Source organism: Aethalodelphis obliquidens, unplaced genomic scaffold (assembly GCF_003676395.1).
Source record: "Aethalodelphis obliquidens isolate GAN/ISIS:26980383/991018 unplaced genomic scaffold, ASM367639v1 scaffold1, whole genome shotgun sequence".
Lineage (NCBI taxonomy): Eukaryota > Metazoa > Chordata > Mammalia > Artiodactyla > Delphinidae > Aethalodelphis > Aethalodelphis obliquidens.
The window spans coordinates 7,904,534-7,930,732 of NW_020837945.1; the positions used below are offsets into that span (position 1 = coordinate 7,904,534).

The 26,199-nt window shown below is 38.6% G+C and overlaps 1 protein-coding gene across 13 annotated transcripts in view; it reads right to left on the reverse strand.

Moving 5' to 3' along the window:
- DYRK1A (dual specificity tyrosine phosphorylation regulated kinase 1A) overlaps positions 1-26,199 on the reverse strand; it is a 145,153-nt gene that overhangs the window by 93,341 nt on the left and 25,613 nt on the right. For 10 of the 13 annotated variants that reach the window (XM_027097113.1, XM_027096689.1, XM_027097188.1 and 7 more), the window contains one exon: positions 119-204. The exons of 2 other annotated variants lie outside the window; for them this stretch is intronic. In XM_027097113.1, coding sequence (XP_026952914.1) covers positions 119-128 — 10 coding nt within the window. In that variant the 5' untranslated portion in view covers positions 129-204. Of the gene's footprint in view, positions 1-118; positions 205-23,019; positions 23,436-26,199 lie in introns of those variants that run through there. One more of the 13 variants, XM_027096745.1, reaches the window with a different exon arrangement.

Here is a 26,199-nt window from a genome sequence, read left to right on the forward strand (position 1 = left end):
TAAATAATTCTCCCCACTAATGCTGTTTATCAGAAAGCTCCCGCATTCAAAATATACCACCAGTTCCCACATTCTCTCAGACAGCCACAGTTTTACTGTATTTCAAAACTTGAGTCACCTGTATGCATCGTCTTCTTTCAAGTCTCATATCATCCTGATGGGGTGGGGGAAGGGAGGGAAGAGTCCAGCAGCAAAACTATAACACTGTGTGAAGAAAAACAGATTATGATAAGAGATAAGGATGCAAGACAATTACCCCTAATTGAGGAACATCTAATGTAAATACAATCCCCAAAACATAGAGATAAAATTACTGCAAATTCATTTCCTCACATTTATTTAAGCTTACTCGAAAATAATTTTCATTAATGAAAAGCAATTATATATAAAATATTTAATTGTCAGGGAGAAAAACAGTTTTAAAATCTGACTACTACCAACAAAAATTTCACACATTTCTAGGGATGAAATAAACTGTCAATATTACACTGTTCTATGTAATTTTATCTGAATAAAAAACATCTACATTTTGTAATCTACATCAATTCACAAATCAGTAAATGTGAATTCACTTTTCACCATGGCTTACTATCAGAGGTAATGAAACTTACTCTATAGGAACGATCACATCAATCTACCAATGTTACTGGTAAATTAAGTTCTGAGACACTGCTCACCAACTGTTCCCCTAAGCCCACAAGCCCTCTTTTGCTCTAGGAGTGGCTTCTTGTACTTATTGTAATTCTTTCACTTTACTTCCTACTTATTACTTCCACTGCTATTTTATGATTGGCCAGCAAATTCCATGACTGATGGGAAAGAAAAGCAACCTGGCAGCTACTGTCAACTGAGAGCACGTGATGACGGACAAGACAAAGACAAGCACAGGCTGAAACCTAACTTATAAATGAGTCTGGTCTAAAAATCTATTTTTCAAATTGATGCTGTGGAAGTAAGTATTATTCCTAATGAAACAATGTTGCTTATGTTGGCCAAGTTCCCAGACTAGCCAAAAGACATCTATTGAACCCAAAAGATAATTACACCAGCCATGGGCACTGGGGACCCTGCAGAAGAAACATAGAAACTTAACCAATTCTAGATCCTCTCTTTATCCAGACAAATTCTGAAATAGGTTGTTTTCCTTTGTTAGCACTCTCTCAACTCCTGATGCCTGTAATTCCCTAAATTTTACATTATGACATTCCAATCATCCTGCTAATAACAACGCTTTCCCCTAAGTATGTTCCTAAATTACCACCCAAAGCTCCTACTGCCTCAGTGTAGTTCATTTCAGGTATGTGATAGGAAGAAATCAACAGGGCTGAAATAATTCACTTTAATATTTGCAGTTTTCAACAAGGATGCTAGCTAGTTAACCCAAATAAACCCCTAAATGATAGAATTCTAACAGTGTTGCAAAATAATGTTAAAAACTACTGAGATAGTTTGAGGAAAAACATTTTTATGCAAGTGGGTCATAATATGGATTTGACTATTTATTGCCACCAAATATTTCTGCTTTTCACTTATTTCTGCTTCTACTTACTTTTGAACCCCAGAAGTTCTTTAAAAGCTCAAATTCTGTACTCCAAATAGCAGCAACTGAAAGAGCAGCTCAGGGAAGGGGTTTACATGTATGAATTACTTGTAAATTAGGAACTACCTGTGTCTGAAATCATTCCCTGGATTCCAGATTCCATTCCTGAAGAACCACTTTTCCAGCTTAGATGCTGCTGTGATATCAAGGAAAACCCTAGGCATGTGACCAATTAGTACCCAACTTGGGGGAAAGGCGATATGGACAGATAAATGGATGAACATTAAAGTAGTGCATCAAAATAGTTTTATTTGCAAAAATAATATTTGAATCATCAAGATTCAAGATTTTTTACTTCAAAGACATAGTTTTCTAATAATTTTTCCCTCATAAATGGTCAGTCTTTACAATTCTAGCATAAACCATGGTAAAGGAAAATGTGAATTTTTAAATCTCTTGCCATGAACTGCACATTTTCAAATCCTTCAGGCTCTTGACATCACATTCTTCACCTGTAAGATGTCACAATGCTACCTATACCCTGCCAACTTCAATGGTTTCAATAGGAAAAGATGAGTCGGCCAGTGGCACAATGGATAATGCATCTGACTCTGGATTATCAAAATGGTCTCACCCTAAAACTGACATCTTTTAGAAAAAAAATCAACCATTTAATCACACTCATTTGAAGAGCAGCCTTTAGCAAAGGGTAAAGAATTTCTGTAAGTTACAAAATCTGCTGCTGACATATGCAGCAACTAAACCATCATATACTGAGAAATGATAAACTCCTCAAGTCTTGACCTTAGATTACTTTAAATAAAGATTCTAGTGATTATTCCAATATATCCTTCAGGCTGGTCACTTTTCAAAAAATAGATGTGAGTTTTAATGACAATAAGTAAGTAACAGCGAACAACAAATGTACTTTGCAATTATAGATACAATTTTCTTTCTAAAGAAGCTTACAAATCCAGACAGTCATATTTTTCTTTTTTTCTGAGAAAAACCTACAGTGATTTTTTTATCTTTCCCCCCACAAATGGAGCCATTCACAAATTATGGAGCAAAATTAGATGCCAACAAAAAGCATCTACTATCCTTACCATAGGAACCTCCCATAGTCCTCAAAATCTTTTACAGTATGTTTTAGCTCACATTTTGCCCAAGGCAATACAATGGTCTATGAACGATCTAGGAACTGAGCTTAAGTGGTTTCTGAAGTTAACTTACAAACCAATTTTTAGTTGTCTGAAAATCACTGCATAAAATTAACCTACAGCACATCTGCAGGGATAACAGAATTTCAACAAGCTGAGTTTACGTGCATGGTATGCTCAGGAAGGTATCAGACTCGCTCTCTTTGTGTCTGTCTCTCTTTCTCAAGAGGGGTGGGGGAGATGAGAGGAGGGGAGAGAGGGTGGGAGGATATCGAGACACCTAATCAAAAGCACTGTCATGCTGAGATTTATAAAATTACTACAAATCTGAAAAAAACTAGGGTGGCAAAACTATGATTGAAATGAATGCATTAGCATGATACGGCAAATCCAGATTAACTGAAGAGTTAAACTAAATGGCAGGTATTAATGTATTCTCTAATGACACAATGTTTTGTACTGAGGCAAAACTAAAAACTGTATCTAGTTTTGTTTTTTTTTAAATAATTTTATTTATTTATTTTTGACTGTGATGGGTCTTTGTTGCTGTGCGTGGGCTTTCTCTAGTTGCAGAGAGCGGGGGCTACTCTTCGCTGTGGTGCGCGGGCTTCTCGTTGTGGTGGCTTCTCTTATTGTGGAGCCCAGGCTCTAGGCGTGCGGGCTTCAGTAGTTGTAGCACGCCTGCTCAGTAGTTGTGGCTCGCAGGTTCTAGAGCTCAGGCTCAGTATTTGTGGCGCTCGGGCCTATCTGCTCCGCAGCATGTGGGATCTTCCCAGACCTGGGCTTGAACCCATGTCCCCTGCATTGGCTGGCGGTTTCTTAACAACTGAGCTAACAGGGAAGCCCTATATCTAGTTCCAAAATAACTAAAGTAGTAGGGAAGTATCATAAGCAGCCAGTGAAAAAACTCCGTCTGATACAAGCTTCAGAAGTACTGGTAGGTACTATTTTATTTCTTAAGCTGGGTACAAGTATACAGTTGTTTTTTTTATGACCTTTTAATTTTATGTGTTATATCAATATATATTCTCATATATTCACAATTTTAAAAATTTAACCCACATGAAAAAATAAAATATAATGCACAATGAGATTTAAAAGGACAATTCTGATAGTTCAGAAGATGCCAATTAAGAATAAGCTACAAAAAAATAAAAAAATAACAAGCTACAAAACTGAAAACAAAGTTGAGAGAGTGGCATGAACTTATATGTACTCCCAAATGTAAAACAGATAGCTAGTGGGAAGCAGCCGCATAGCACAGGGAGATCAGCTCCGTGCTTTGTGACCACCTAGAGGGGTGGGATAGGGAGCATGGAAGGGAGGCGCAAGAGGGAGGAGATATGGGGATATATGTATATGTACAGCTGATTCACTTTGTTATAAAGCAGAAACTAACACACCATTGTAAAGCAATTATACTCCAATGAAGATGTTAAAAAAAAAATGAAAACGAATTTGAAAGACCTAAAATTTGATTCCATGGATCAAATTACAATGTGATTATCTTAAAATTATACTCTGTGATTAGCTTTCCTTATAAACTTCTGCTCATTTACACTAACAGAGCAAGGAAGTGATAGAAGAAAATGTCTTTTTTCCAGATAATAATTTTAGAAATAGATTTTCAAGAATTATAATAGCCAAAGGAGTCATGGGGGAAATGTTCTGATACCTAACACACAAGGAAAATAAAAAATCTATAACTCTAATTCCCAATAAGATGATCAAATGGCATACACAGAAAAAAGTCCTTTCACTAACTGGGGCTTTCAAGAGAAATCCTAAAAACCAAGAACATTTATGATTTCCCCCAGGATCCCTAAGAAATAGTCACAGTCTTAAAAAAAAAAAAAAAAAAAAAAGTAAAAAGGCAAAAAGCATTATGATGATATCAAATCGAAATTATGAGTAAAAGTGCAGGGAAAAAGCCATTTGCTATACACCATCAGCTGAGACACTTCACAGACGTTGACACACACCACACACCGTACAAGTAGGCACTGTTATTTCAACGGTGGGGAAATCAAGGGTCAGAGAGATTAACCTGCCTGGCCTATGGGCACTGCTTGAGAACTCTGGTCCCACACCAAAGTTCACTACTTTCCACCACTCCAAGATGCCTCTCATTAGGGATCATTGAAATGGTTAGGAGAAAATTGCAAACCTGCAAGAATCTAGGTGACTTAGTCTGATTTTAGACTCACCACTCTTCTGCCTCAACCATACCAAACATGAAATAAAGCTCATAAGCAGTAAATTAATTTGTATAAAGTATTTCACTTTAGGGGAATGGAAAAGTAACTCTCCTGCAAAGTCAGCCTAGCAGAGAAATTCTGATTACAGCATGTAACAGTTCGTTCTATATTCCCTTTACCAAAAAAAAAAAAAACAAAAGAATTAAGGAGACAAGATGAAAAGAGTGTAAAAACCAACAGCAGATAAGTTATTTTTGCACTAAAGCCTCAGGCAAGATAAAAAGAACATGAAGGACTGAAAACCTGGGTCTTGGAATATATGACTCCAATGGCACGGTGGAAGTGGAAGTAGCTGATACATGGGTTTAAGGGGAAGAAGGATGTGATTTCTCATGAAACTGTACAAAAAGAACTAACACAACCCTGAGTGAGCACCAGAGAAAAGGTTCAAGAAGACAGAGCTGAGTGGATTAAATAAATATTGTCCCAATTTTTGCTACCTCAAGCACCAAGTTACCTGGCCTCTCCAGGACTATATCTGGGCTAAACTGAGACAAAATTAGGCACTGAGTATTCGTATATGGCAATAAATACAGGAAAACAGGAGGGAAATAACTCATAGGCATATTACCTGTTACAACACATAACGCATTGACAAATATCTTTTTTAAGACTGGTGGGCAGAGACTGAAAAGTTTCTAGGAGTAAGCTATGACCAAATTAAAGTACGGTACCCTGCCACTAATTCAAAACATACAGAGACTTCCCTGGTGGCGCAGTGGTTAAGACTCCGCCTGCCAATGCAGGGGACACGGGTTCGATCCCGGTCCGGGAAGATCCCACATGCCACGGAGCAACTAAGCCCGTGCGCCACAACTACTGAGCCTGCGCTCTAGAGCCCACACGCCTAGAGCGCGTGCTCCACAACAAGAGAAGCCACCGCAACAAGAAGCCCACGCGCCGCAATGAAGAGTAGCCCCCGCTCACCAAAACTAGAGAAAGCCCGTGCACAGCAACAAAGACCCAACACAACCAAGATAAATAAATAATTTATTTTTTAAAAAAACATATAAACTACCAGTGATACTTTATTTTGCTTGCCATCCTTTGTCTCCTTTAGTGAGTGTGAAAACAATGATTTTCACAGGTTTATTTCAACCTTCAAGTCTATCAACCTATCTGCATGTATTCTCTTATACTCCAAGTTCCTCAAACATTAATATTCAGACCACAGCACTTTTCAGGAACCTAACTTCCACTACTGGAGAGTGACTACTACTATATAAAGTAGATACTAGGACATATCCCTGTCATAAGCAGACCTAAGTTCCAGAAGGCTCACTTCTAAGATTTGGTTGAAAGGCAACATTAAGTACTATCTTAGTTATATGTGGAATTAAGCAGACTGAAAATACCAACTTGCCTCTAGCCCACCTCTCTCCTTTAAGGTTCAGGCCCACATTTCTGAGAGTCCAGTGAACGAGCTTGATTTTGTTTCCCACTTATAACTGCATATGAGGTATCTTATATTTAATGTACAAATAAACATTTTCCTTTAATTCACTTAATTCTCATAAATAATTACATAAGTTAAGTAGCACTATTACCCGTTTTACAGGTGAGGAAACTAAGACCCAGAGAGGTGAAGTTGCCCCAAGTCACACAGGACGAATTGTAGAGAGATAAGATTCAAATCTAACCAAACAGACTCCAAAGCCGCGGATCTCAGGTCCCACATTAAACTGAATTTGTCCTTTCCCCACTCTTCTCTCTTGATCAAAAAAGATGAGGAATGACCAGGCAGGACAGGAAAAAAATCCACTTCTCCTTCCTGTACTCTCAGTTTTGGTTAACGGGTATCACTACACCCCAATCTCCCAAACTAAAACCCTAATATCATCTAGGACCTCTTTGCTATTGCTTACCCCACATCCAATCCACACAAATTCTTGTGTTGAGAAATTCCCTGGCGGTCCAGTGGTCAGGACTCGGCGTTTTCGCTGCCAGGGCCCAGGTTCGATCCCTGGTTGGGGAACTAAGATCTCACAAGCTTCGAGGCGCGGCCAAAATAAGAAAAGTGAGTTCTGTGAGCTATTCTAGGAAATGAATCAAACCTAAGGAGGAGGTCACAGGAACCTCCAGTTTGTAGCCAGTCAGACGCCCAGGTAACAACCTGGGCTTGTGCTTGGTGTCAGAAGTGGAGGGTCTTACAGGACTGAGCCCTTTACCAGGTAGACAGTGTGAGAATTGGGCTGAATTCTCAGACACCCCGCTGCCATCTGAGAACTGCTTGGTGTGAAAAAGCCCCTCCCCCGTGAAAAACACACACACACACACACACACACACACACACACACACACACACACACCCCCTCACATGCTGGAACTGGGTACAGGAATCCTTTGTAAATAGGAATTAAAAGCAAAGTAATATGAACAAAACAAATTTTTTCAATCTCTTCTGCTGATGCGCTTGCTTCACATCACCTACACATAACATACTCAAACTTTCTATTACTCAAATCGATCCTGCTCATAAGAGGAATTAAAAAGGGGTGGCCCAACGACCTCTAGGTGCTTTGAGAATCAAACAAGGTTGAGACCCAGCGCTCAGTGTCATCCCCCGTTACATTTCCCTCCCTAACCTGACATCTGGGGTGATCTCATGCATGCATGTATTCCAGAAACAAAGCATATCTATCAGACAGAAGACACTTAGGAAGAATATGTTCAATCAATAATAGTCTGCGACCCCTTCTCATAACTAGTTTCTAAGAAATGCAATAAAAAAACTGCTCACTCTTTCCTTTCTGATAGTACCGACTTTTCTAAATAGAATGGTCTAAAGTATTTATATGTATGTATGTGTTTCTAAAGTATTTTATATACACACAATTTTATTTATAAAGTATATATTATATGTAATTAATTTACATAAGTACATGCACACATATACTTAGTTGATTATGTGTACTTTAATACATATAATTATATATAATCTTATGAACCACTGTTTTTGAATTTCAAAAATACAGAAAAACAACAAGATCCAGAAATAATTAAAAAACACACACTATTATTAACAGCTTACATTTTCTTCCAATAAGCCTATTACTAAGAGTAGTAAAATGAGTTTAGTTGCACTTATTTTCCCTGCTAGACTTTTGTGGAACTTAGAGAAATGCTACCTCCTAAAAAATTCTTAAAATGTGTGACCTTGTATTTCAGGGTACCAATCATCCTCCATGTCTCTTTCACCTTTGGCTCCAAACTCAGGTGTTACTCTCCAGTTCCATCGTCTGGCCCCTCCAACTCATTCTTCTATACATCTTTCCCTCTAAAAGAAGTACTTCAAAGATTTACTCTGAACTAATAATTCCAGACTCTCTTCTCTACCCTGACCGCTCACTCAGTATCTAGTCCAACAGCTGCTGGATGCTGCGTGCAGTGCCACATTACTACCTCAACTCACTATGCCTAAAAGGCATCCTCATCCCTTCCTTACACAGCTCACACTGCCATCTCTACACGTGCCCCCGACACCACAACCATGCTAGTAACTGCTGACTTCTTTAGCTACTCTAAACAGTCTCACTAAATTCTATCGATTTTCAAAATGCCTCATGCCTTTCCATTCTCGTCCACGCCTACTGTTATCACCCTGGTCCATGTCCTTATATCAGTCCCTATTTCACACATATTGCAGAGGTCTCCTAAACTAAGCATCGCCTAGGCCAGACAGTATGTCAGAAACAGTACAGGAGGTTGCCAAAACTAGACTGCAGACTCCACCCCAAAAGATCCTGATTCAGGAAGCGTGGAGAAGGACTCAAGAATCTGGTTGTTTTTAAACAAGAACTTCCAGGTTATTCTTGAGCACAGCCGATTTGGGAACTGTTTTACTTAAAGACAGCTCATCCCTTGTCCCATTTCATCACACCTTTAGCTGCCACGCATACATCCCTGAAGCACAGACTTTCAACCTGGATTTAACCCCTCTGTAACTTAGGAACATTAGATCAAATCTTATCGCCCTGAACTCAGAGCTCAGCATGGCATTCTATAAAGTGCCACTTAACCTCCTTCTGCATCAATGCTCAAATCATTCCCCCTTCCTAAAACTTGCCCTTTCTTTACCTAAATCCTATCCACTCTTCAAGACCACCTTAATTCTCCCTCATCCAGCTTAAAGCCACTCCAATCTCTCCTCTGAACTTGCGTTTACTTATCGACCACTATATTTTAGTAATTATTTATGTTATATTCTTACTCAAGTGATAGTATCTACTGCTTGGTGAATCTCAATCTCATATTTCTATTATAGCCTAGGAGATGTTCAATAAGCACGTTAGAATGATAGAATAACAACATGGAAAATACTGTCTTATATAGAAAAAGTGGGCTATAAAGCAGTATGCAAATATATTCATTTTTAAAAAGGAGAGAGTAACTGTGTGCAGAGAAAAAAAAAAAAAAAAGACAGGTTATACACAAAATGCAAATAGTTATCTCCAGAGAGAGGAACTGCAGGAAATTGTTATTCTTATCTTCAGTATTTTTTAAAGTTTCTAAAATGAATGGGCATTTTGTAATGAAACGAAATCTTAAACCTAGAATCTTAAACCTTAAAATCTTAAACTAGGATTTTCTTGATCAATGGCAATTCTGTATAAATGACTGGCATGGGGTATCAGCAGCCATACTGTCACAATCCTAACACATATGACTGATGTGTTAACGTCAACATTTCCCAACCTATATTTCAAATTCCGCTGGCCTCACTAGACTGGATGTTCAACTTTGGGGACCTCTCATTCACAGTCATGCAAATCAGTTACATACACGGGCATGCTATTTTGCTAGCTGCCTGTGTGGAGTTTTATTTGTTTGTTTCTTGTTCTGGTTTGTCCTTTCAATCAAAACTGCAAACTTTAACATAGTAATGCTGCTCTTATGTGGAAATATCCAAAAAGAAACACACAACAGGTAAGAAAACTAGAACTAATATTAAAATAAATCTTAGAAATAAAGGTCTAGTTATACCTTTAAATCGCCATCTTAAGCACCCCTTCCTCCTTATGCAGAATAAAATCCTAAATTTATAGTGAAAATCTACCCATCTCCAAGAATAATTCTCATGATAAACTATACCGAGAATTTTTAATCCTGAATCAAACTGTATGCTAAATTCCTGCATACTAACTTACGTTCATGTTTTTTTATGCACTCTGAAGAAACAGAAAATAACTATACAAAGCCTACAAAACACGCTTCAGATGCACAGAGACTTATTCCTCAGCTTCTTCTCCAGCTGAACATCAAGACACTCAACCTCTCTTCTCAAATTTAATTAGCCAGTCCCAGTCCATTTTTCTTGCTCGAATCTTATGCTTTATTTCTCAATTTATAATCTTCAAATCTATACATGGTATACTTGAACATGAGCTTCAGCAAAAGTAAGTATTATTCCCATACAATTTTCTTCATGTAACACTGATTCACATTCTGCTTGTAGTCTATTTTGCTTCACATTCAACCTCTTTTAGAAATACATTTCATGATGAAAAATACAAAATTTATATACAAAAGTACATCATCAAAAATAAAAAATCAGAAACAATAAAAATGTTCAACAACACTTTCAAAAGAAAAGAGGACAAAGATTATTGTACATTCACATGATAAAATATTATGTAATCATTTAAGTTCTTAAAACAATTATATTACATGAGGGGAAAAGGCATGCATTATATTTTATCAGAAAGAACTCAAAATCTTCATCAAAGCGCAGTCTCAGGAAAGTTAAAAACAAAAAAAAGAATAGAAAAAACTCTGGAAGAAAATACATAAACTATTAATATTGAATGTCTTTGGCTAATAAAAGACTGGACGGTCTTTATTGTCTTCTTTACACTTTTCAGTGCATCACAACTTTTATAAATATGCACATGTTTGTTTGTTTTTTACGGTACGCAGGCCTCTCACTGTTGTGGCCTCTCCCGTTGCAGAGCACAGGCTCCGGACGCGCAGGCTCAGCGGCCATGGCTCACGGCCCCAGCCGCTCTGCGGCATGTGGGATCTTCCTGGATCAGGGCACGAACCCGTGTCCCCTGCATCGGCAGGCGGACTCTCAACCACTGCACCACCAGGGAAGCCCTATGCACATGTTTTATAATCAGGAAAAAATGGTCCAAGAAATTCAGCCAACATAAAAGTTGACATGGAATCTAGCTAAAGCCACAACTATGAAACAACCTTTAAGTACCTCCAATGTTTAAAACTCCAGTAAAGGTGAAAAGCTCATGAAAATAAACTATTAAAGATATTTGCGGGCTTCCCTGGTGGCCCAGTGGTTGAGAGTCCGCCTGCCGATGCAGGGGACATGGGTTCGTGCCCCGGTCCGGGAAGATCCCACATGCTGCAGAGTGGTTGGGCCCGTGAGCCATGGCCGCTGAGCCTGCGCGTCCGGAGCCTGTGCTCCGCAACGGGAGAGGCCACAACAGTGAGAGGCCCACGTACAGCTAAAAAAAAAAAAGATCTCCGCTTTTAAAACTCAGTTAATATACTGCTAGGTCACTGTCCATGGTAGGACCCCCAAAAAGTGCTTTGTGCTGCTTAACCTGGTGTTCAAGGCCCAAAGCCATCAGGCTCCGGAGTCAGCCTGCCCTAGTTTAACTCCTGGTTCCACAACTTACTAGGTGGCCTCACGCAAAGTTCTAAACTCCTAGTTGACTAAGTGCCCTCATTTACAAAGTGAAGATTACCCCATAAAATAGTGCTGCTATCGATGACATAGCACATGTAAAGCATTTAAAGCACTGCCCGGTAAATGCTCATTACCTGTTCACTTCTTCATACTGTCATATTTTATACTGTCATTATTATTTCCACCTTTCCAGTCTTATTTCCTACTATATGCTTTCCCCAAATCTACACTCTAGCCACGAGGGACAAAGATCATTCCCCCAACATCACTTTTTTGCTCAGACTCCATGAGCCTTCCTTCCTTTTCTGCCTGTCAACACCAATGCCTTCTCCTCCAGATAGTCTCCCACCAGCAACCTCTACAGTAGACACCACTTTCCCTCAACCCTGCCACAGCAGTATTTATACCAGATTAAGGCCCTAACCCCACTCTGCCTTCAACTGTAGCTAACTATATGCTTGACAGCACCTAGCCCCAGAAAGTGAGAACAGCCTGTTCAACTCACCCTCCAGATGGCCAGCTTCCTCAACTATAGCTGACTCTCAATACAGGAGGGAAAGGAAACCAGTATCATCAAACTACATCATCTCCAAAAAAATATCTGCTTTTGGTTGCTTTGTTGAAACAAATGAGTTAAATTTTTTAAATATTTAAGACAAGATTATAAGCACAGTTAAGTCATACCTGCAATCTAATGATGGAACAAATGACTTTGCTAATTCATTTCAATGCGAAAGGCACAAAACTGAGTATTTCTGATACAGAGAATGGTATATGAACTAAAAAAATATTTTATATAATTATCAATTCTCTATAAATAGCCATAATCAGATAAAGCTTGGGCACAGTTTTTGTTTCTTGTTTTGAGTTTGTTTTTTTTTCCTCTTAAACACCAAGCCTCTTTTCTAAAGAGAATATTTTTAAATGTGGTATTATTTATATTGAAAATGTTAGCAAACCAGGTGGGCAAAATAGTGACAACTGTGGAAGCAGGAGGACAGGGACATGAGGGTTCATTATATTCTCTACTTTTATGTATGTTTCAAGTTTTCCATAATTAAAAAAAAATTTTAAATAGAAGTGGTGATATATGAAAGAAGTATTAGAAATACAATTCTTTAAACTATAAAATAAGTGAGATACTTGACAAAAGCAGCTAACTAAAAGAAATTTAAAGATTTGATATTCTATGACAGAGAACTTAAAAACGTACCATGACTAAGCAAAATTTGCTTTTTTTTATTCTTTTGTTTGTTTCTCTTTTGGGAGAGGAGATAGGGGTTAAAATTGCTTGGGAAACTATTTTACATAAAATGCTTTATATAAATAACTAACCAAGATTTACCTATGTAAACTTTGATTCCTATAAAATTTTTCACAGGGACATTTATTGTGTTAATAAATATACAGCTGTGATGTGAAAATTCAGGAAATTGGGGTGAAATTCCTTTTAGGGTGTCATCAGTTAGCTCTGAGGGATCAACAAAGCACAAACTTCCTAGTGCCAAAGTCCACAAGACAGACAGATCCCACTACTAGTTTTAGCAGCTAACGTTCTCTAGCCACTCTTGGAGAAAAAAAAATTGAACATTTTAACAACTTGCCCCAAAATTTCCTCTTGCTACCCAAAGCCATAATTGATGTTTGATCTTCCTGTTTTTTCAATATTACAAAGAATAACATGTTTTTTGTGGTAGCTAATACATATGGATTATACAATAACACTGAATTTAGTATCAGATTGAGAGCAAGAGGTCTTCAATTTCATTTAATTCAAATCAATCCTTTAGTAGATGTGGAAACTCAGGTCTAGAGGTTATGTGCCTTACTTAAAGAGTATGTGAAAGTAAAATAAACAGATCAGAAAAGATCTGATTATCAAACCAATGATAATAGCAAAATAATACTTAATTGCCATTTTAATTGAGCTTCAAACTGCATTGCTACAAAGAAATATGGGCAAACATATATCTGTACAACAACAACATAAGCATACTTATGTTTCTTTTCATATAAATGGAAATACACAGGAGAATGTCCAGAAAGATAACTGCAAACCTTGAACAGCAGTATCTGTCGTTAGGACAATGGGACTGAGAAGGTGGTTGGGTAGGAATGGACAGGAGTGGACAGAAAGTCGCAAGAGGGACAACCATACATACTTCTGTATACAATTCAGAAGTGCCATCACTTACGCCTATTGAAACAACTGAAAAATAATTTTAAATAACTGCATACACACAAATAATATCCTAAAAATCAGATGATGTCATGACATGATGAGAGTTTCAAATCTATCATTCATTTCTTCAACAAATATGTGCTGAGAACTGGAGACACACGGGTGAGATTTACTGCCACTGTGTCTGCCCTCAGGGAACTCACAGTCCAACGTGGGAGACAGGCAAAATCACACTAATATATAACTACAAACCATGCTCACGATTATGAGGGGGAAGTACACATTGCTAAAAGAGAAAATTAACGAGAAGAACCAATTTAGATTTGAGGAAGAGGGAGTATCAGAAAAATCTTTCCAAGAATTTGACAGGTGAGATCTGGATTTGTAGTCTTAGTATGGGTAAGGCTTCTGAAGCTCACAATTCTTTCAATTTCTAGATCTACGTAAGAGAGGCAGTGAAAATTCAGAACTTCTGAGAAAGTAATTAGGTGAGTTGGGGATCTGGAAGTACCAAGGACGTTCGGCCAAGACAATGAAAGATTAAAGGACCAGTGACTAGACATTTCCAAATAATTTAGCAAGTCTCAAGGATGGAATGAACTGACTTTGACTCGCTCCCTGTAGTTAAAGAAAATAGGACTAAGAGTAAGAAGAATGTTACAGGAGAACAAGTGGCAAATGAAGGAAAGAACGAAGGCATCCATTAATGGGAGAGCTGTTTCATGAGTGACAGCCCCTAGTCATTGCATCTGCAGAGCTTGCGACCCATGGCATCTGCCTTGGCTATGGTTCCAACACTAAGTGGGAAGTGGGGTACAATTTACTCTAGAGTCCACCCCTTTGGCCTGACCTTCATCCAAAGGTCCACATCACTACAACATTATTTAAAAGTCTGCCTACTCCATGAAATATAATCAGGGAAACAAAATTTTTAAAGAAAATTGTCTCCTCCACTGACCCTGTTTTCTTGCCCAGGTTCTCTGGGGACAACTTCCCAACATGGTGGAGGGAGCTAGAATCCAAGCAAAGCATGGGGGTCCTACTGAGATGTGAAAGTAAAGATTAAGAGTTCCAAACAGCTGAAGCACCTGGAATCTTTGGGGGACAGAGCAACAGAGAGAGGAGAGCTATGCAGAAAGGGGTCTCCAAAAGTCTGTAGAGGGGTCCCAAGAAGACCAGAACGTACATGGGGCAAGGATAAGACAAGCTTAGTGCAGAGTGACTGCTAAGAGGTTGAGAGCAGAACAGAAATGAAAGAGAATGGGAAATTTTGGAGGCTTTGCCCAGCCACAGTGGAGAGATCTCTTTAACAGAGGTTTACTGTGTCAACTTGACTGAGCCATGGGCTGCCCAGACAATAGGTCAAACATTATTCTGGGTGTGTCTGTGAGGGTGTTTCTGGATGAGATTAACATTCCAATCCATAGACTGACTGCCCTCCCTAATACGGGTGGTCCTCATCCAGTTGGCTGAGGGCCGGAGTAGAATAAAAAGGCTGACCCTTCCACAGGTAAGAGAGAACTCCTGTCTGACTGCTTTGAGCTGAGACTTCAACCTTTTCCCTGCCTTTGGACTCAAACTGAAACAGCAGCTCTTGAATCTTGAGCCTGCTGGTTTTCAGACTAGAACTTAAACCATCAGCTCTTACGGTTCTCAGGCTTCAGACTCCGACCAGAACTACACCATCAGCTCTCTGGGTCTCCAACTTGCAAAGTGCAGATGTGGGGACTTCTCAGCCTCCATAACCACACGAGCCAATTTCTTACACTAAATCATATACCTCCTATTGGGTCTGTTTCTCTGGAGAACCCTTACTAATACACACCTTAACATCCTTTCCCCCTTTCAAGACTAAGGACCACACTTTTAGAGTATAGCCTTCTGCAGACCAAAACGAATAATGTCTAAAACCAAACCCAGGCAAGATCCACAGGAAGACCCAGTTTGGAAGTCATGTCCCACCATATTAGAGGGGCCAGGCGTCACCTTGAGCTTTCTATAAATCTTGAGTAATAAAATACAAAACCAAACATAAATAAATTCGAGGTGACCAACCAGCTTTGTAGAACAAACATTCTCAAGAAGGAAAAAACAGTATTCAATCAAAATTCAGTAAACAAGAAACAGAAAAATGTGATCCACAGTCAAGGGGAAAAAAGAGTCAATAGAACACCAACCCCAGGTTGCACAAGATGTTAGATATAGCAGACAACAACTTTAAAGCAGATATTTTATACAAAGTATTAGAAGAAAATGCATTCAAAAACTTTAAGGAACAATTTGCTCTTTAATGTGTGAATGAACAGAGTATCTCAGCAGAAAAATTGAAACTACAAAAAAAAAGGAAATTATAAAATCACAGAAGACAGTGAGAAAACAGTAGAAAAATATTTGAAGAAATCATGGCTAAAAAAAACCTCTCAAATTATAACCACACCCAGGCACATCACAGGCAAACAGCTTAAAACCAAAGATAAAGAGAGAAATCTTGAAAGCAGTCAGAGAGAAAAAAGACAGTATACACAGAGAAAAGAACAAAATAGTAACTATCACTAACATCTTACCAGACACAAGGAAGCCAGAAGACAGTGGAACACCACCATTAATATGCTCAATGACAACAACTATCAATCTGGAATTCTATACCTAGTTAAAATAACCTTCAAGCCCAAAGGTGAAATAAAGACAGAATTTTTTACCAGCATACCTGCACTACAAAAACCACTAAAGAATGTTCTTCAGACTGAGGGGAAATTATACTGGATGGACACACAAATCTATACAAGGAATGAAGAGTGCCAGAAATGGTAAATAAGTAAATTTTCATAAATGATTATTTTCTTGTAATTAAATTAAAAGATTATTGTTTAAAACAAAAATTAATCATAAATTGGAGCTTAAAATGTGCTTAAAGCTAAAATCATAAAATTGTAACATACATAGGAGTAACACATGTAGGAGGAAAAAATATGGCAACAACTGCACCAAGCAGGTAAACAGCTTGATAGTGTTTACCGTTATTACACTTGGGAAATAGGGAATGGGAAGTGCAAAGTGTCACTGACTCTAAATATTTAAACACAGATATGAACTTCCCTCGAAGTTGATACACAGAACACCTTCAGAAGTTCCCGTGAAGAAGAGCTCATACAAAGTAATTACAAACACACAAAGAAACCCTCCATCACAAGAGAAACTCAGTGGGTAAACAACCAAACTTCATACCCAAGGAACTAGAAATAATAGAACTATCTGAAAAGAACTTCCAAATATGTATCTTAAGATATTAGAGAAAAGAGTTTGTTTTTTTTTTTAAGGGTGACAAAAAAAAATTAGGCACGTTCAAGGAAGAACCAGGTATTAAAATTAATACACACACATACATTTATGTTCATGACTGGCTCAGGACTGCAAAAACCCTCCATTGGTACCTTCCATTCTAAGTGTAACAACCATCTTTTCTTTTTAAAACAACACTGTTTACTATGTGTTCATACCTTATTCAAAATGATCAGTCCAAAATTCGCTAAAATAAGGTATAGCATAATAAAAAACAAGAAGTCCAACTGTAACACATTTTCAAGTTTGATAGAACCAAGCAATTTTAGGAAAAGTATAATCATAGTATATTTTTCATTATCCTCCTGCAATCGCACCTTCTCACAGTCATTAAAATTCCTAAATTGCTAAAATGAGTACCAATAATTTATATCATTTTCTTAAATTTAGACTCATTTTTAATAAATCCTGATAAAAATTACAACTTTCACTCGAGCTAGTCCTAAAAGAACAATAACCTCCACTATTTAGAGACAAGTAGCTCAAAACCATTGTTATAAATGACATGTGAGGTGGTAAAATTTGGGGCAATGCCTCCCAATTTGGATCCCAAATTTGAATCTCAAGCTAATGTTGAAAAGATGTAAGATACATCATGAATGTTTACTGTAACTGGAAATATACTTACGAATATCTTAAAGTTACTATTTCAAAAGCAAACTTCCTACTCTTCCAAATAATGCATAGGAGTGTAAGCTAAAAAATGTCACCCTCCAAAAAATATGCACATCCTAATCTCTGGATGTTATCACAGTTAGAAAAAGGTCTTTACAGGTGTGATTATGATGTAGTTAAGAATCCTGAGATGAGGAGATTATCCAGGTGGGTCCTACATGCCTTTACAAGTGTTTTATGAGAGAGGTAGAAGGACACGCGACACACCGGCAGAAGAGGAGAAGGCAGAGCGACCATGGAGGCAGAGGTCGGAGAGATGCAGCCACAAGTCAAAGAATGCTGGCAGCCGCCAGAAGCTAGGCGAGGCAGAGAAGAGACTGTCTCTTAGAGACCCCCCCTGGGCCTGATGACACTTTCATCTTGTTTCAGTGGTACTGATTTTAGACTCCTGGCCTCCAGAACAAGGACAGAATAAATTTCTATTGCTTTAAGTCACTAAGTCTGTGGTACTTTTTTTACAGCAGCCCCAAGAAACTAATACAAAGAGGTAAGAAAGACATTTTCAAATCTTCATACGTACATTTACAAATGTCACCTATGAAAAACGCTCCAATCTGTATTTGTATTCTTGAAGGATGTGGAAAAGTACGCTTGATTTATGTCAACATCTCATTTGGAATGATCTGCAATCTTACTGCTTTTTTGTGAGTTCCTTCAAGATTTAAAAAGACATAACCACTGGAAAACATACAGTGTAAAATCCCCACCACTTTCGTGCTCAGTGAAACCCAATACTGAGCTATCCAATCTGTAACAGTTCAAGAAAGCTTTCACATGTTCTATCACAAACAGCAAATGTTAAAATGTCAAACCTAGGCTGTCAATGACATGAGGGCACAAACTGTATTTGTGTTTTTCACTACTTTATCCCCAACTTTTGGTACATTATCAAATAAATCAGCCTTTGTATTTCCTGTCAAGATTCCCTACTACCATACACTGCATGTTTGCTATACCACACTTCCCCTTCCTTTACTCTGCAGCTTAATAATGAACCCCCAGACCTCCATCCGTAATATCTCAATGGGTTAAGCAGCAGCCATGCCCTCGTCAAAGCCAAGGCAAACCTAACATGCTGAAAGGAAGGAACAGTCTGACATGTCCTGTCAAGATGCTTCACCAGGAAGAAGCCACTTACTTGAACATGGATGCATAAGCCAGATTTGGCTCCAACATTACCAACTGCTTCTAGGCTTTAAAATCCCAGGCTCCTTCCACTAACGGACACGGCCTCTCTCAACTCACAGAACTGTTGGAACTGATTAAGGTGATATACATTAGTGCCTAGCACATGGTTTGCATTATCACATTTAGTTCCACTTCCCTTTACTTCAGAGAAGGAAACGTATCCTTAACCTTCACAAGCTTCTCTATCATGTTACTTGCCTTACAAGGTCCAGGCAACTGCAAATGGGGACAGAAAAGAGTCCTCCTAGTACCTGACAGAGGCTGGTCCCTCTGGGGTAGAAAGAAAAAGGGAAGTCACTCCTCCTGTCTCAAGCTGTGCTCTTCACCTTACGTGACCTCTCCCATCTGAACCTGAATATCATATTCAGAACCTGCCTTGTAACAGTTGTAGAATTCATCCCTTGAGAAGAAAATGTTCTTAATAATGGTACTGTGATCTGTTTATAAGTCTTGTCTTCTCTACCAGGTTGTAACTTCCTTATGGGCAGAGACTATATCATATTCAAGGCCAAAGTACAGAGCACAGTTTCCCACACAGATGACAATGAAAATGTATTTAACGGAAGTCATCAAGTCGATATACAGTATCTTATCACTATGTTAAAACAAAAGTATGTAAATTATCTGGCTTGTTCTGCTATTGGTAGTTATGCTGAGCAGATAACTTTTCCAGAATCCCTGTTCAATTAGGCAAGGATCAAGAAGTCTAGATTTCTATCTCACAGTAATTTCCCAGCTTACTTCTAAAGGGAGATATGAGCACTTAACTTTATTTACCAAATAAATTAGCACAATACCTGGCACGGACTTAACTTATAATGCCACCTAACATTTTTTATGATACTTTTTAATTTATGAAACAATTTCAAGTACAACTCATGTCATGCTCCCTGAACCCTGTGAAACCAGGTAGGTATAATTTTGCACTTTTACATGTGAGGCAACTGAGGTGCAGACTATCCAAAGCAGTGGACATCCCATACCACTGACGGCTGCATCAGAGTCACCCTGAGGGGCTTGTTAAAAATTCAGATTCAGAGACATAACCATCAGAACCTCCAGAGGATAGGGCCTGAACCTGTATTTTGAACAAGGGCCCCAGGCGATTATGACACATGGCCAAATTTACAAATTAACAAGAATTCAGAGCCCAAGAGGCCTGATGGTATTTAAGAAGGAGCTTCCTTCTGTTGGGCTAGTTTACCGAAGTGAACCATGGGCTACTCCTCTGGAAAACTGAGATGTCACTTGTGACTGAATGTGCACCTAGGTGTTTCTAGGAACACAGAATACAGCAAAGATTAAACGACTCTTTACCTGGCTTGTACTCTGAGGACACAAAGGTATAATCCGTTAGAGCTGGTTAGTTTTATGTTCCTAATTAATTTCAAAACTTGCCTTTTGATATACTCTACTTAGCATTTTAATCCAAGTGCCAAAATAATTTACTTCCTCTTTGTGTTAATTGTAAGATTTTTGCTAAACAAAAACATTAAGTAAAAAGCTTCCCCCAAAAGGGTGCTACTAAGAAGGCTGAATGGTTTCATCCACACTATCTGTGGCAGAGACAGTCATCTCTTTCCTCCATAAATATAGTCAAGCACACAACTTCCCTGCTAGGTTACACTTCCCAGCTTCCCTTGCAGCTAGGTATGGCCATGCAACTAAGTTTTCATGGACAGAATGTGAAAAAAACAGCGTGGGGTGACACTTACGGTCTTTTAAGACAAGGAGTGAACACTTTTCAGTCCTTCACCTGCCTGTGAGTTAGGGCAAGGACAACACAGATGAGGGCCATCCGCTAGGGTACTGTGAATGATCAAGGTGGAAGAAACGTGTCTCTGGATGACCCACTGAGGCAGCACCCCCAGCAACCTGGCCATTCACCTCCTCGAGATGATTTGTGTTCTCAGAGTCATCAAAGTGCTGGCTCCCACTTACAGCAGCTTAACCGTGGACCCTAATACACTACTGTGTACGTGACAACTAGAACTAATCCCCTCTAACAACTATTTAATACATCAGCTGAGGACGTTTCTAAGGTGTCTGATAATAAAATGTTGGATGCCGAAAGGCTCTTAAAAGATCATCTATGAAAGTCTAGAGATTAAAAGACATGGCAGGAAGAACACTGGACCCTGGGACTCCTAACTTCCCAGGTCACTCTCCCTTTAACATTATGTTAAGCCTGGATTCTAAAATCATAGAAAAAAGAACCGCATTTTTTAAAATAACCTTTGGATTAATTTTATTCATTGATTCAACAAATAATCTACCCCAGCATCTGCCAGTTGCCAAGCAATGTGTTTTCAGGTGAATGCAGATTTACAGAGGCCTTTCGTTTCCTGGCTGTACTATGCCTTTAACCCTCCTGAGCCTGGATAAATTACACAGAAAACAAGTACAAAGACGTTAACACTACCCTGAAGGACCCAGAAATACTCAAATCAAAATCTGAAGTTTTTCCTTATAGAAAGTAATATATTAGAAACATCTCTTCTACTTCTGCTACTGCCCTGTAATAGCCCCCATCCCAAAAAAGTATTTTCATTTGTACCCAGTCCAAAGCAAAGAAAGAAGTCAGTAAACCCAAGTAACAGTATTCGGCCTACACTCCTTCCCAGAGAACAGGGGCACTGGGGTCCTGCCTTCTCACCCACCCTGACCCCCCCAGGGCCTGCACCATACAGGAGACAGAGGCGTGGGAACAGGCCTCACTCCCAGGAGAGACAGGAACGCCTCCTTTCCTCTGGCATACAAGAGATCCTGGTGAGCTATGTGATAATAAGCTAAAGAACAGGAAGAGCTTTTTCTAGAAAGCTAAAAGGTTTCCAAATCCCAGAACAGAGTCCATTCTAACAGTGCTTTGTCCATAAGGATAAGATCGATCTGCCTGGATGCAAAACTCCATAGAGTAAAATGCTTTCCCCCTCTGGATTTTTAGAAGAAAATCTATTAGTGCAGGTTAAAACCTCAGTATTAAAAAAATTACCCAGATCACATACCAAGGTTTTCCAGGATGGGGGAGGTGGCTCAAGTCCTGTGGGGCAGGCACTGTGCAGGAGTAATCCTTACAGAACAATGTTTCTCAACCTTTTCTCCTTCGTTCCCATCACCAGGAAGAAAACTTTAAATTAAATTTCTCCTTAATGAGTGAAATTAAATATTATGGAATAAGATTCTGTCAGGTAAGGCTGACTTACTGTAATATCTAAGATTTTTTTCACTCCTCCACGCCCAAGAACAAGTTCTCCCCCTTGGGGAGTGATATCACCTCCCCCATGGAGAATGCGTGTCACAGGACCTAAAAATGTGATCCTCAAACTTTACACATCACCCAGACCCCTTCTCAGACATTTGGATATGCTAAGTCTGGGGGTAGACCCAAAAATCTGCATTTCTTTTAAGCTTTCCAGAGGACTCCAATGTATATGGTCAATGAGCCACAATGTTTCTGACAAATTTCCATTGTTACACCCAAGCCCAGTAACAGGATGACCTCAATATGAGAACTATTTAAATGAAATGAAACACTGAACACTGTCACATTCCCAGCATTAAGGAGATCTGTTCAGGGGCAAAAAAGAAAAGTCTTGAGCTACAATTACAGGAGATATGATTATCTATTTCTTCTTTCTCCTGTACAAAGGACAATCACAGGATTACTGGAGAAATACTTGAGATATTTTATGGACTGTAACATGTGACCCAAAAGGAGGTTTACATCACTTATTTCACAAAGTACATATTCAGGGTTTTTATCTAGTACTTTGGTACTTTAACTTAGGTGTAATTTGGAGCTGAGAAGGCCATAAAGTACTCATTATCTCTTCTACCCAATCTCCAAATCTATATTTATAAACCCTACCAAAATTATCAAACCACAGTTTAACTGAATAAGACAAATTATGTTAATATTATACAGCTATCTGAATGTAGTTACAGCAAAAAGGAATACAATCACATCAGTGCATTATAAAATGCATAAACTGGTCAGATTAGATAATAAAAAAACAAAACAGAAAAGTCACCTTTTTCCCCTTCAGAAAAATACTTCGTTCATGTAGTGGGATGTTCCTTGGTGGTCCCAATAAACCACTCTTGCCAGTGTCCACACCTTGTACAGTCTCCTCTGCTTGAATCTGGACAGGCCTGTGACTTGCTTTTGGCCTAAAGAATCTGGTGAAGATGACATTATGCCAGTTCCAGGCATAAGTCTTAAGATGGCCCAGTGGCTTCCGCTGTTGGCACCTCCAGAATCCAGTCACCACCTCTGGAATCTACCACCACGTACGAAGTTCAACTACCCCAAGACGATGCTGTGAGAAAGCCCACAGTAACCAGATGAAAAAGTCACAAGGAAGAAGATGTCTCAGAGACCACACATGTGCTGGAATCCAACATCTCAGACTTTCCAGTCCCAGGAGACACCATGTGCAATGGAGGCAAGGCCTGCCCAAATTGGAGAATTGTGAGCGAAGAAAAGAGTATTGGTTGTTTTAAGCCACTGAGATTTGACATGGTTCATTAAATAAATATAGATAACCTCAACATTTTGTATGTAAGCAAACATGGAAGAAAAGTTACAATGTATGTGTTTGGAAAATGAAAGTAAACACTCTACATCTGAAATCATTTATCTTCTTGAACTGGAAAAAGGCTGGTAAATTCTGACACCTTATATTGTATCAGCACACTTCTTTAACAAACAACTCAGGACTCCTATGAGATGCTCAAAACTGAGGAGAAAAGGGGGTCAAGACTCCATCTCCAGACTAGAGACGTATACATACCCACCACAAACAAAATAGTTTATTAAACTTCAGTAAAAAACTTGCCTATAGATAATCTCTTTGAGAATATGTCCTACTGGCTAAGATACAGAGTGGAGTTTTTTAAACTGGTTTGTATCCTTACACAGAGGCATCAATGAGTACTGAAGAGTATTGTTACCTGCTATCAGTAAATGACAACCATTGGTAAGTCTTTATATTAATGGGTTCAAACACTTATTGAGAATATTAGATATACTATGGGCCAGGCATCCCGGATACCAGAAAAAAAACAATCCCTGCCCATAGCTGCTCAATCTAGCAAAGGCCCCAAATACAAATAATGATTTTATAAATGCTACTTAGAATAAAACTGTGCACAAAAAGGAACTAACAAGAACACAGAAGACACAGCTATTCTTTCTACCCAATTCCTGCCTCCTTCCAGAAGAGCTAGGAGAAACTAAAAGAGATGACATCTGAGATGAGTAACTAAGGTTATGGAAGACTTTACCCAAAACCCACCCCACAAGGAAAACATTCTAATATTGGTTCTATTAAGGGCACATTTGTCTGCTTTGTTCCCCAAGTGTCTCGAGCATCTAAATCAGGGCCTGCCACAAAATACGTACACAAACATTTGTTAAATGCAATTTAACTCCTACAGTTATGACCTTGGACATTTCACTCAGCATAATTTATAAAAGATGAATAATGGCTTACAGAGTTGCTTTGAGAATTAAATGAGATACTGTATGGTAGTATTTGGAAAATGATAATAGGTCAATAAAATGTTTGGGTGGTATTATTAGTTTAGAGGAAGCAGCATTTGTTTATGTATTTAATGCATCAAGTGCCCACTATATGCCAAGCTCTGTGCTCTATAGAAAATGTTATAAAACTAGCACAGACAATGTGCCTCAAAGGAAAACTGAGAGGAAAGGAGCAGAAAGCATAACACATGTGGGGAAATGAAAGCTACTTAGAATAGCTCTGGAGTGGAGCAAATACGGTAGGGTTGCAGATAAAAAGACTGGAAAAGTAAGCTGAGGTCCAACTATAAAGAGAACCTGAATATTTTAATAAACTTGGTCTTCATTACATGGAAACGAGAATCACGGATGATTACAGGCTGTGGCAAAACAGCACAATCAGGGTGAAAGCAGCTATAGTAGGAGGGAGGTAAGGCTGACAAGTGTAAAAGAAAAATAATGACAACAAAAAAGATCTGAAAAGGGAACACTACAGCTTCACCAAGTACACATTCAACACAGTGGATAGTCCATGCATTTACAATTATTCTCTCACAAAGCTCCACTGAAAATAAAATCAGTATAGAAGTCAAAAAATAATAATAATAAAATAAAGAATGGACCAATGTTTAGATAATGAAATAAAACACAGACAGTGGTAGTAGACTTAGAAGAATGAAGGAAGGCACAGAATAAGTGTCTACACTTGGAGATACCAAAGAAAATAGTTAATGTACCCCGAAATCTGGAAAGGCCTAGGACACACACATATTCTCTATGTCCACTGAGACCGGGAGAAGATCCACACCCTAAGAGCAACAAGCACACCTAATGCTCAGGCTTTGGTTTCTAATACCATTCTCCATGAAAAAGAACCAGAGCTCTAGGCAAAGAGTTCTCACACTTGACACCATATGCATGATCCATAAAGGAAAGATTTAATAAACTGGACTTCATCAAAATTCAAACCTTTTGCTCTGAAAGACTCTTTTAAGAGGATGAAAAAACAAGCTATGTATGGACAGGGAGAAAGTATTTTCGAACCATATCCAACAAAGACCTTGTATCTAGAATACATAAAGAACTCTCAAAACTCAGCAGTTAAACTTTTCTTTAAAAATCCAATCAGAAAATGGGCAAGACATGAACAGATATATCACCAAAGAGGAGATACAGATGGCAAACAAGCAAATGAAAAAATGTTCAACATCATTAGTCATTAAAGAAATGCAAATTAAAACCATAACAGGGTATCACCACACCTATTAGAACAGCTATAAATAAAAAACAGTGATAGCACTAAATGGTGGGGAGGATGCTGAGAAAGTGGATCCCTCACATAGTGCTGGTGAGAACAATAAAGTGGTACAGACACTATGGAAAATAGTCCGGTGATTGCTTACAAAACTAAAGACGTGTTCACCACATGACCCAGCAATCACACTCTTAAACTTCTACCCCAAAAAAACAGAAAACAATGTTTACATGAAAATCTGTTCTCAAACATTCAAAGCAGTTTTATTCATAATATTATACAAAATATTGGAAACAATCCCAATGTCCTTCAGTAGGTGAATGGTTGAACAAACTTGGTACATCCATACAATAGAACACTACCCAGCAATAAGAAGGAATTAACTATTGATATACACAACACCAAATGGACCTCAAGGCATTATGCTTTGTG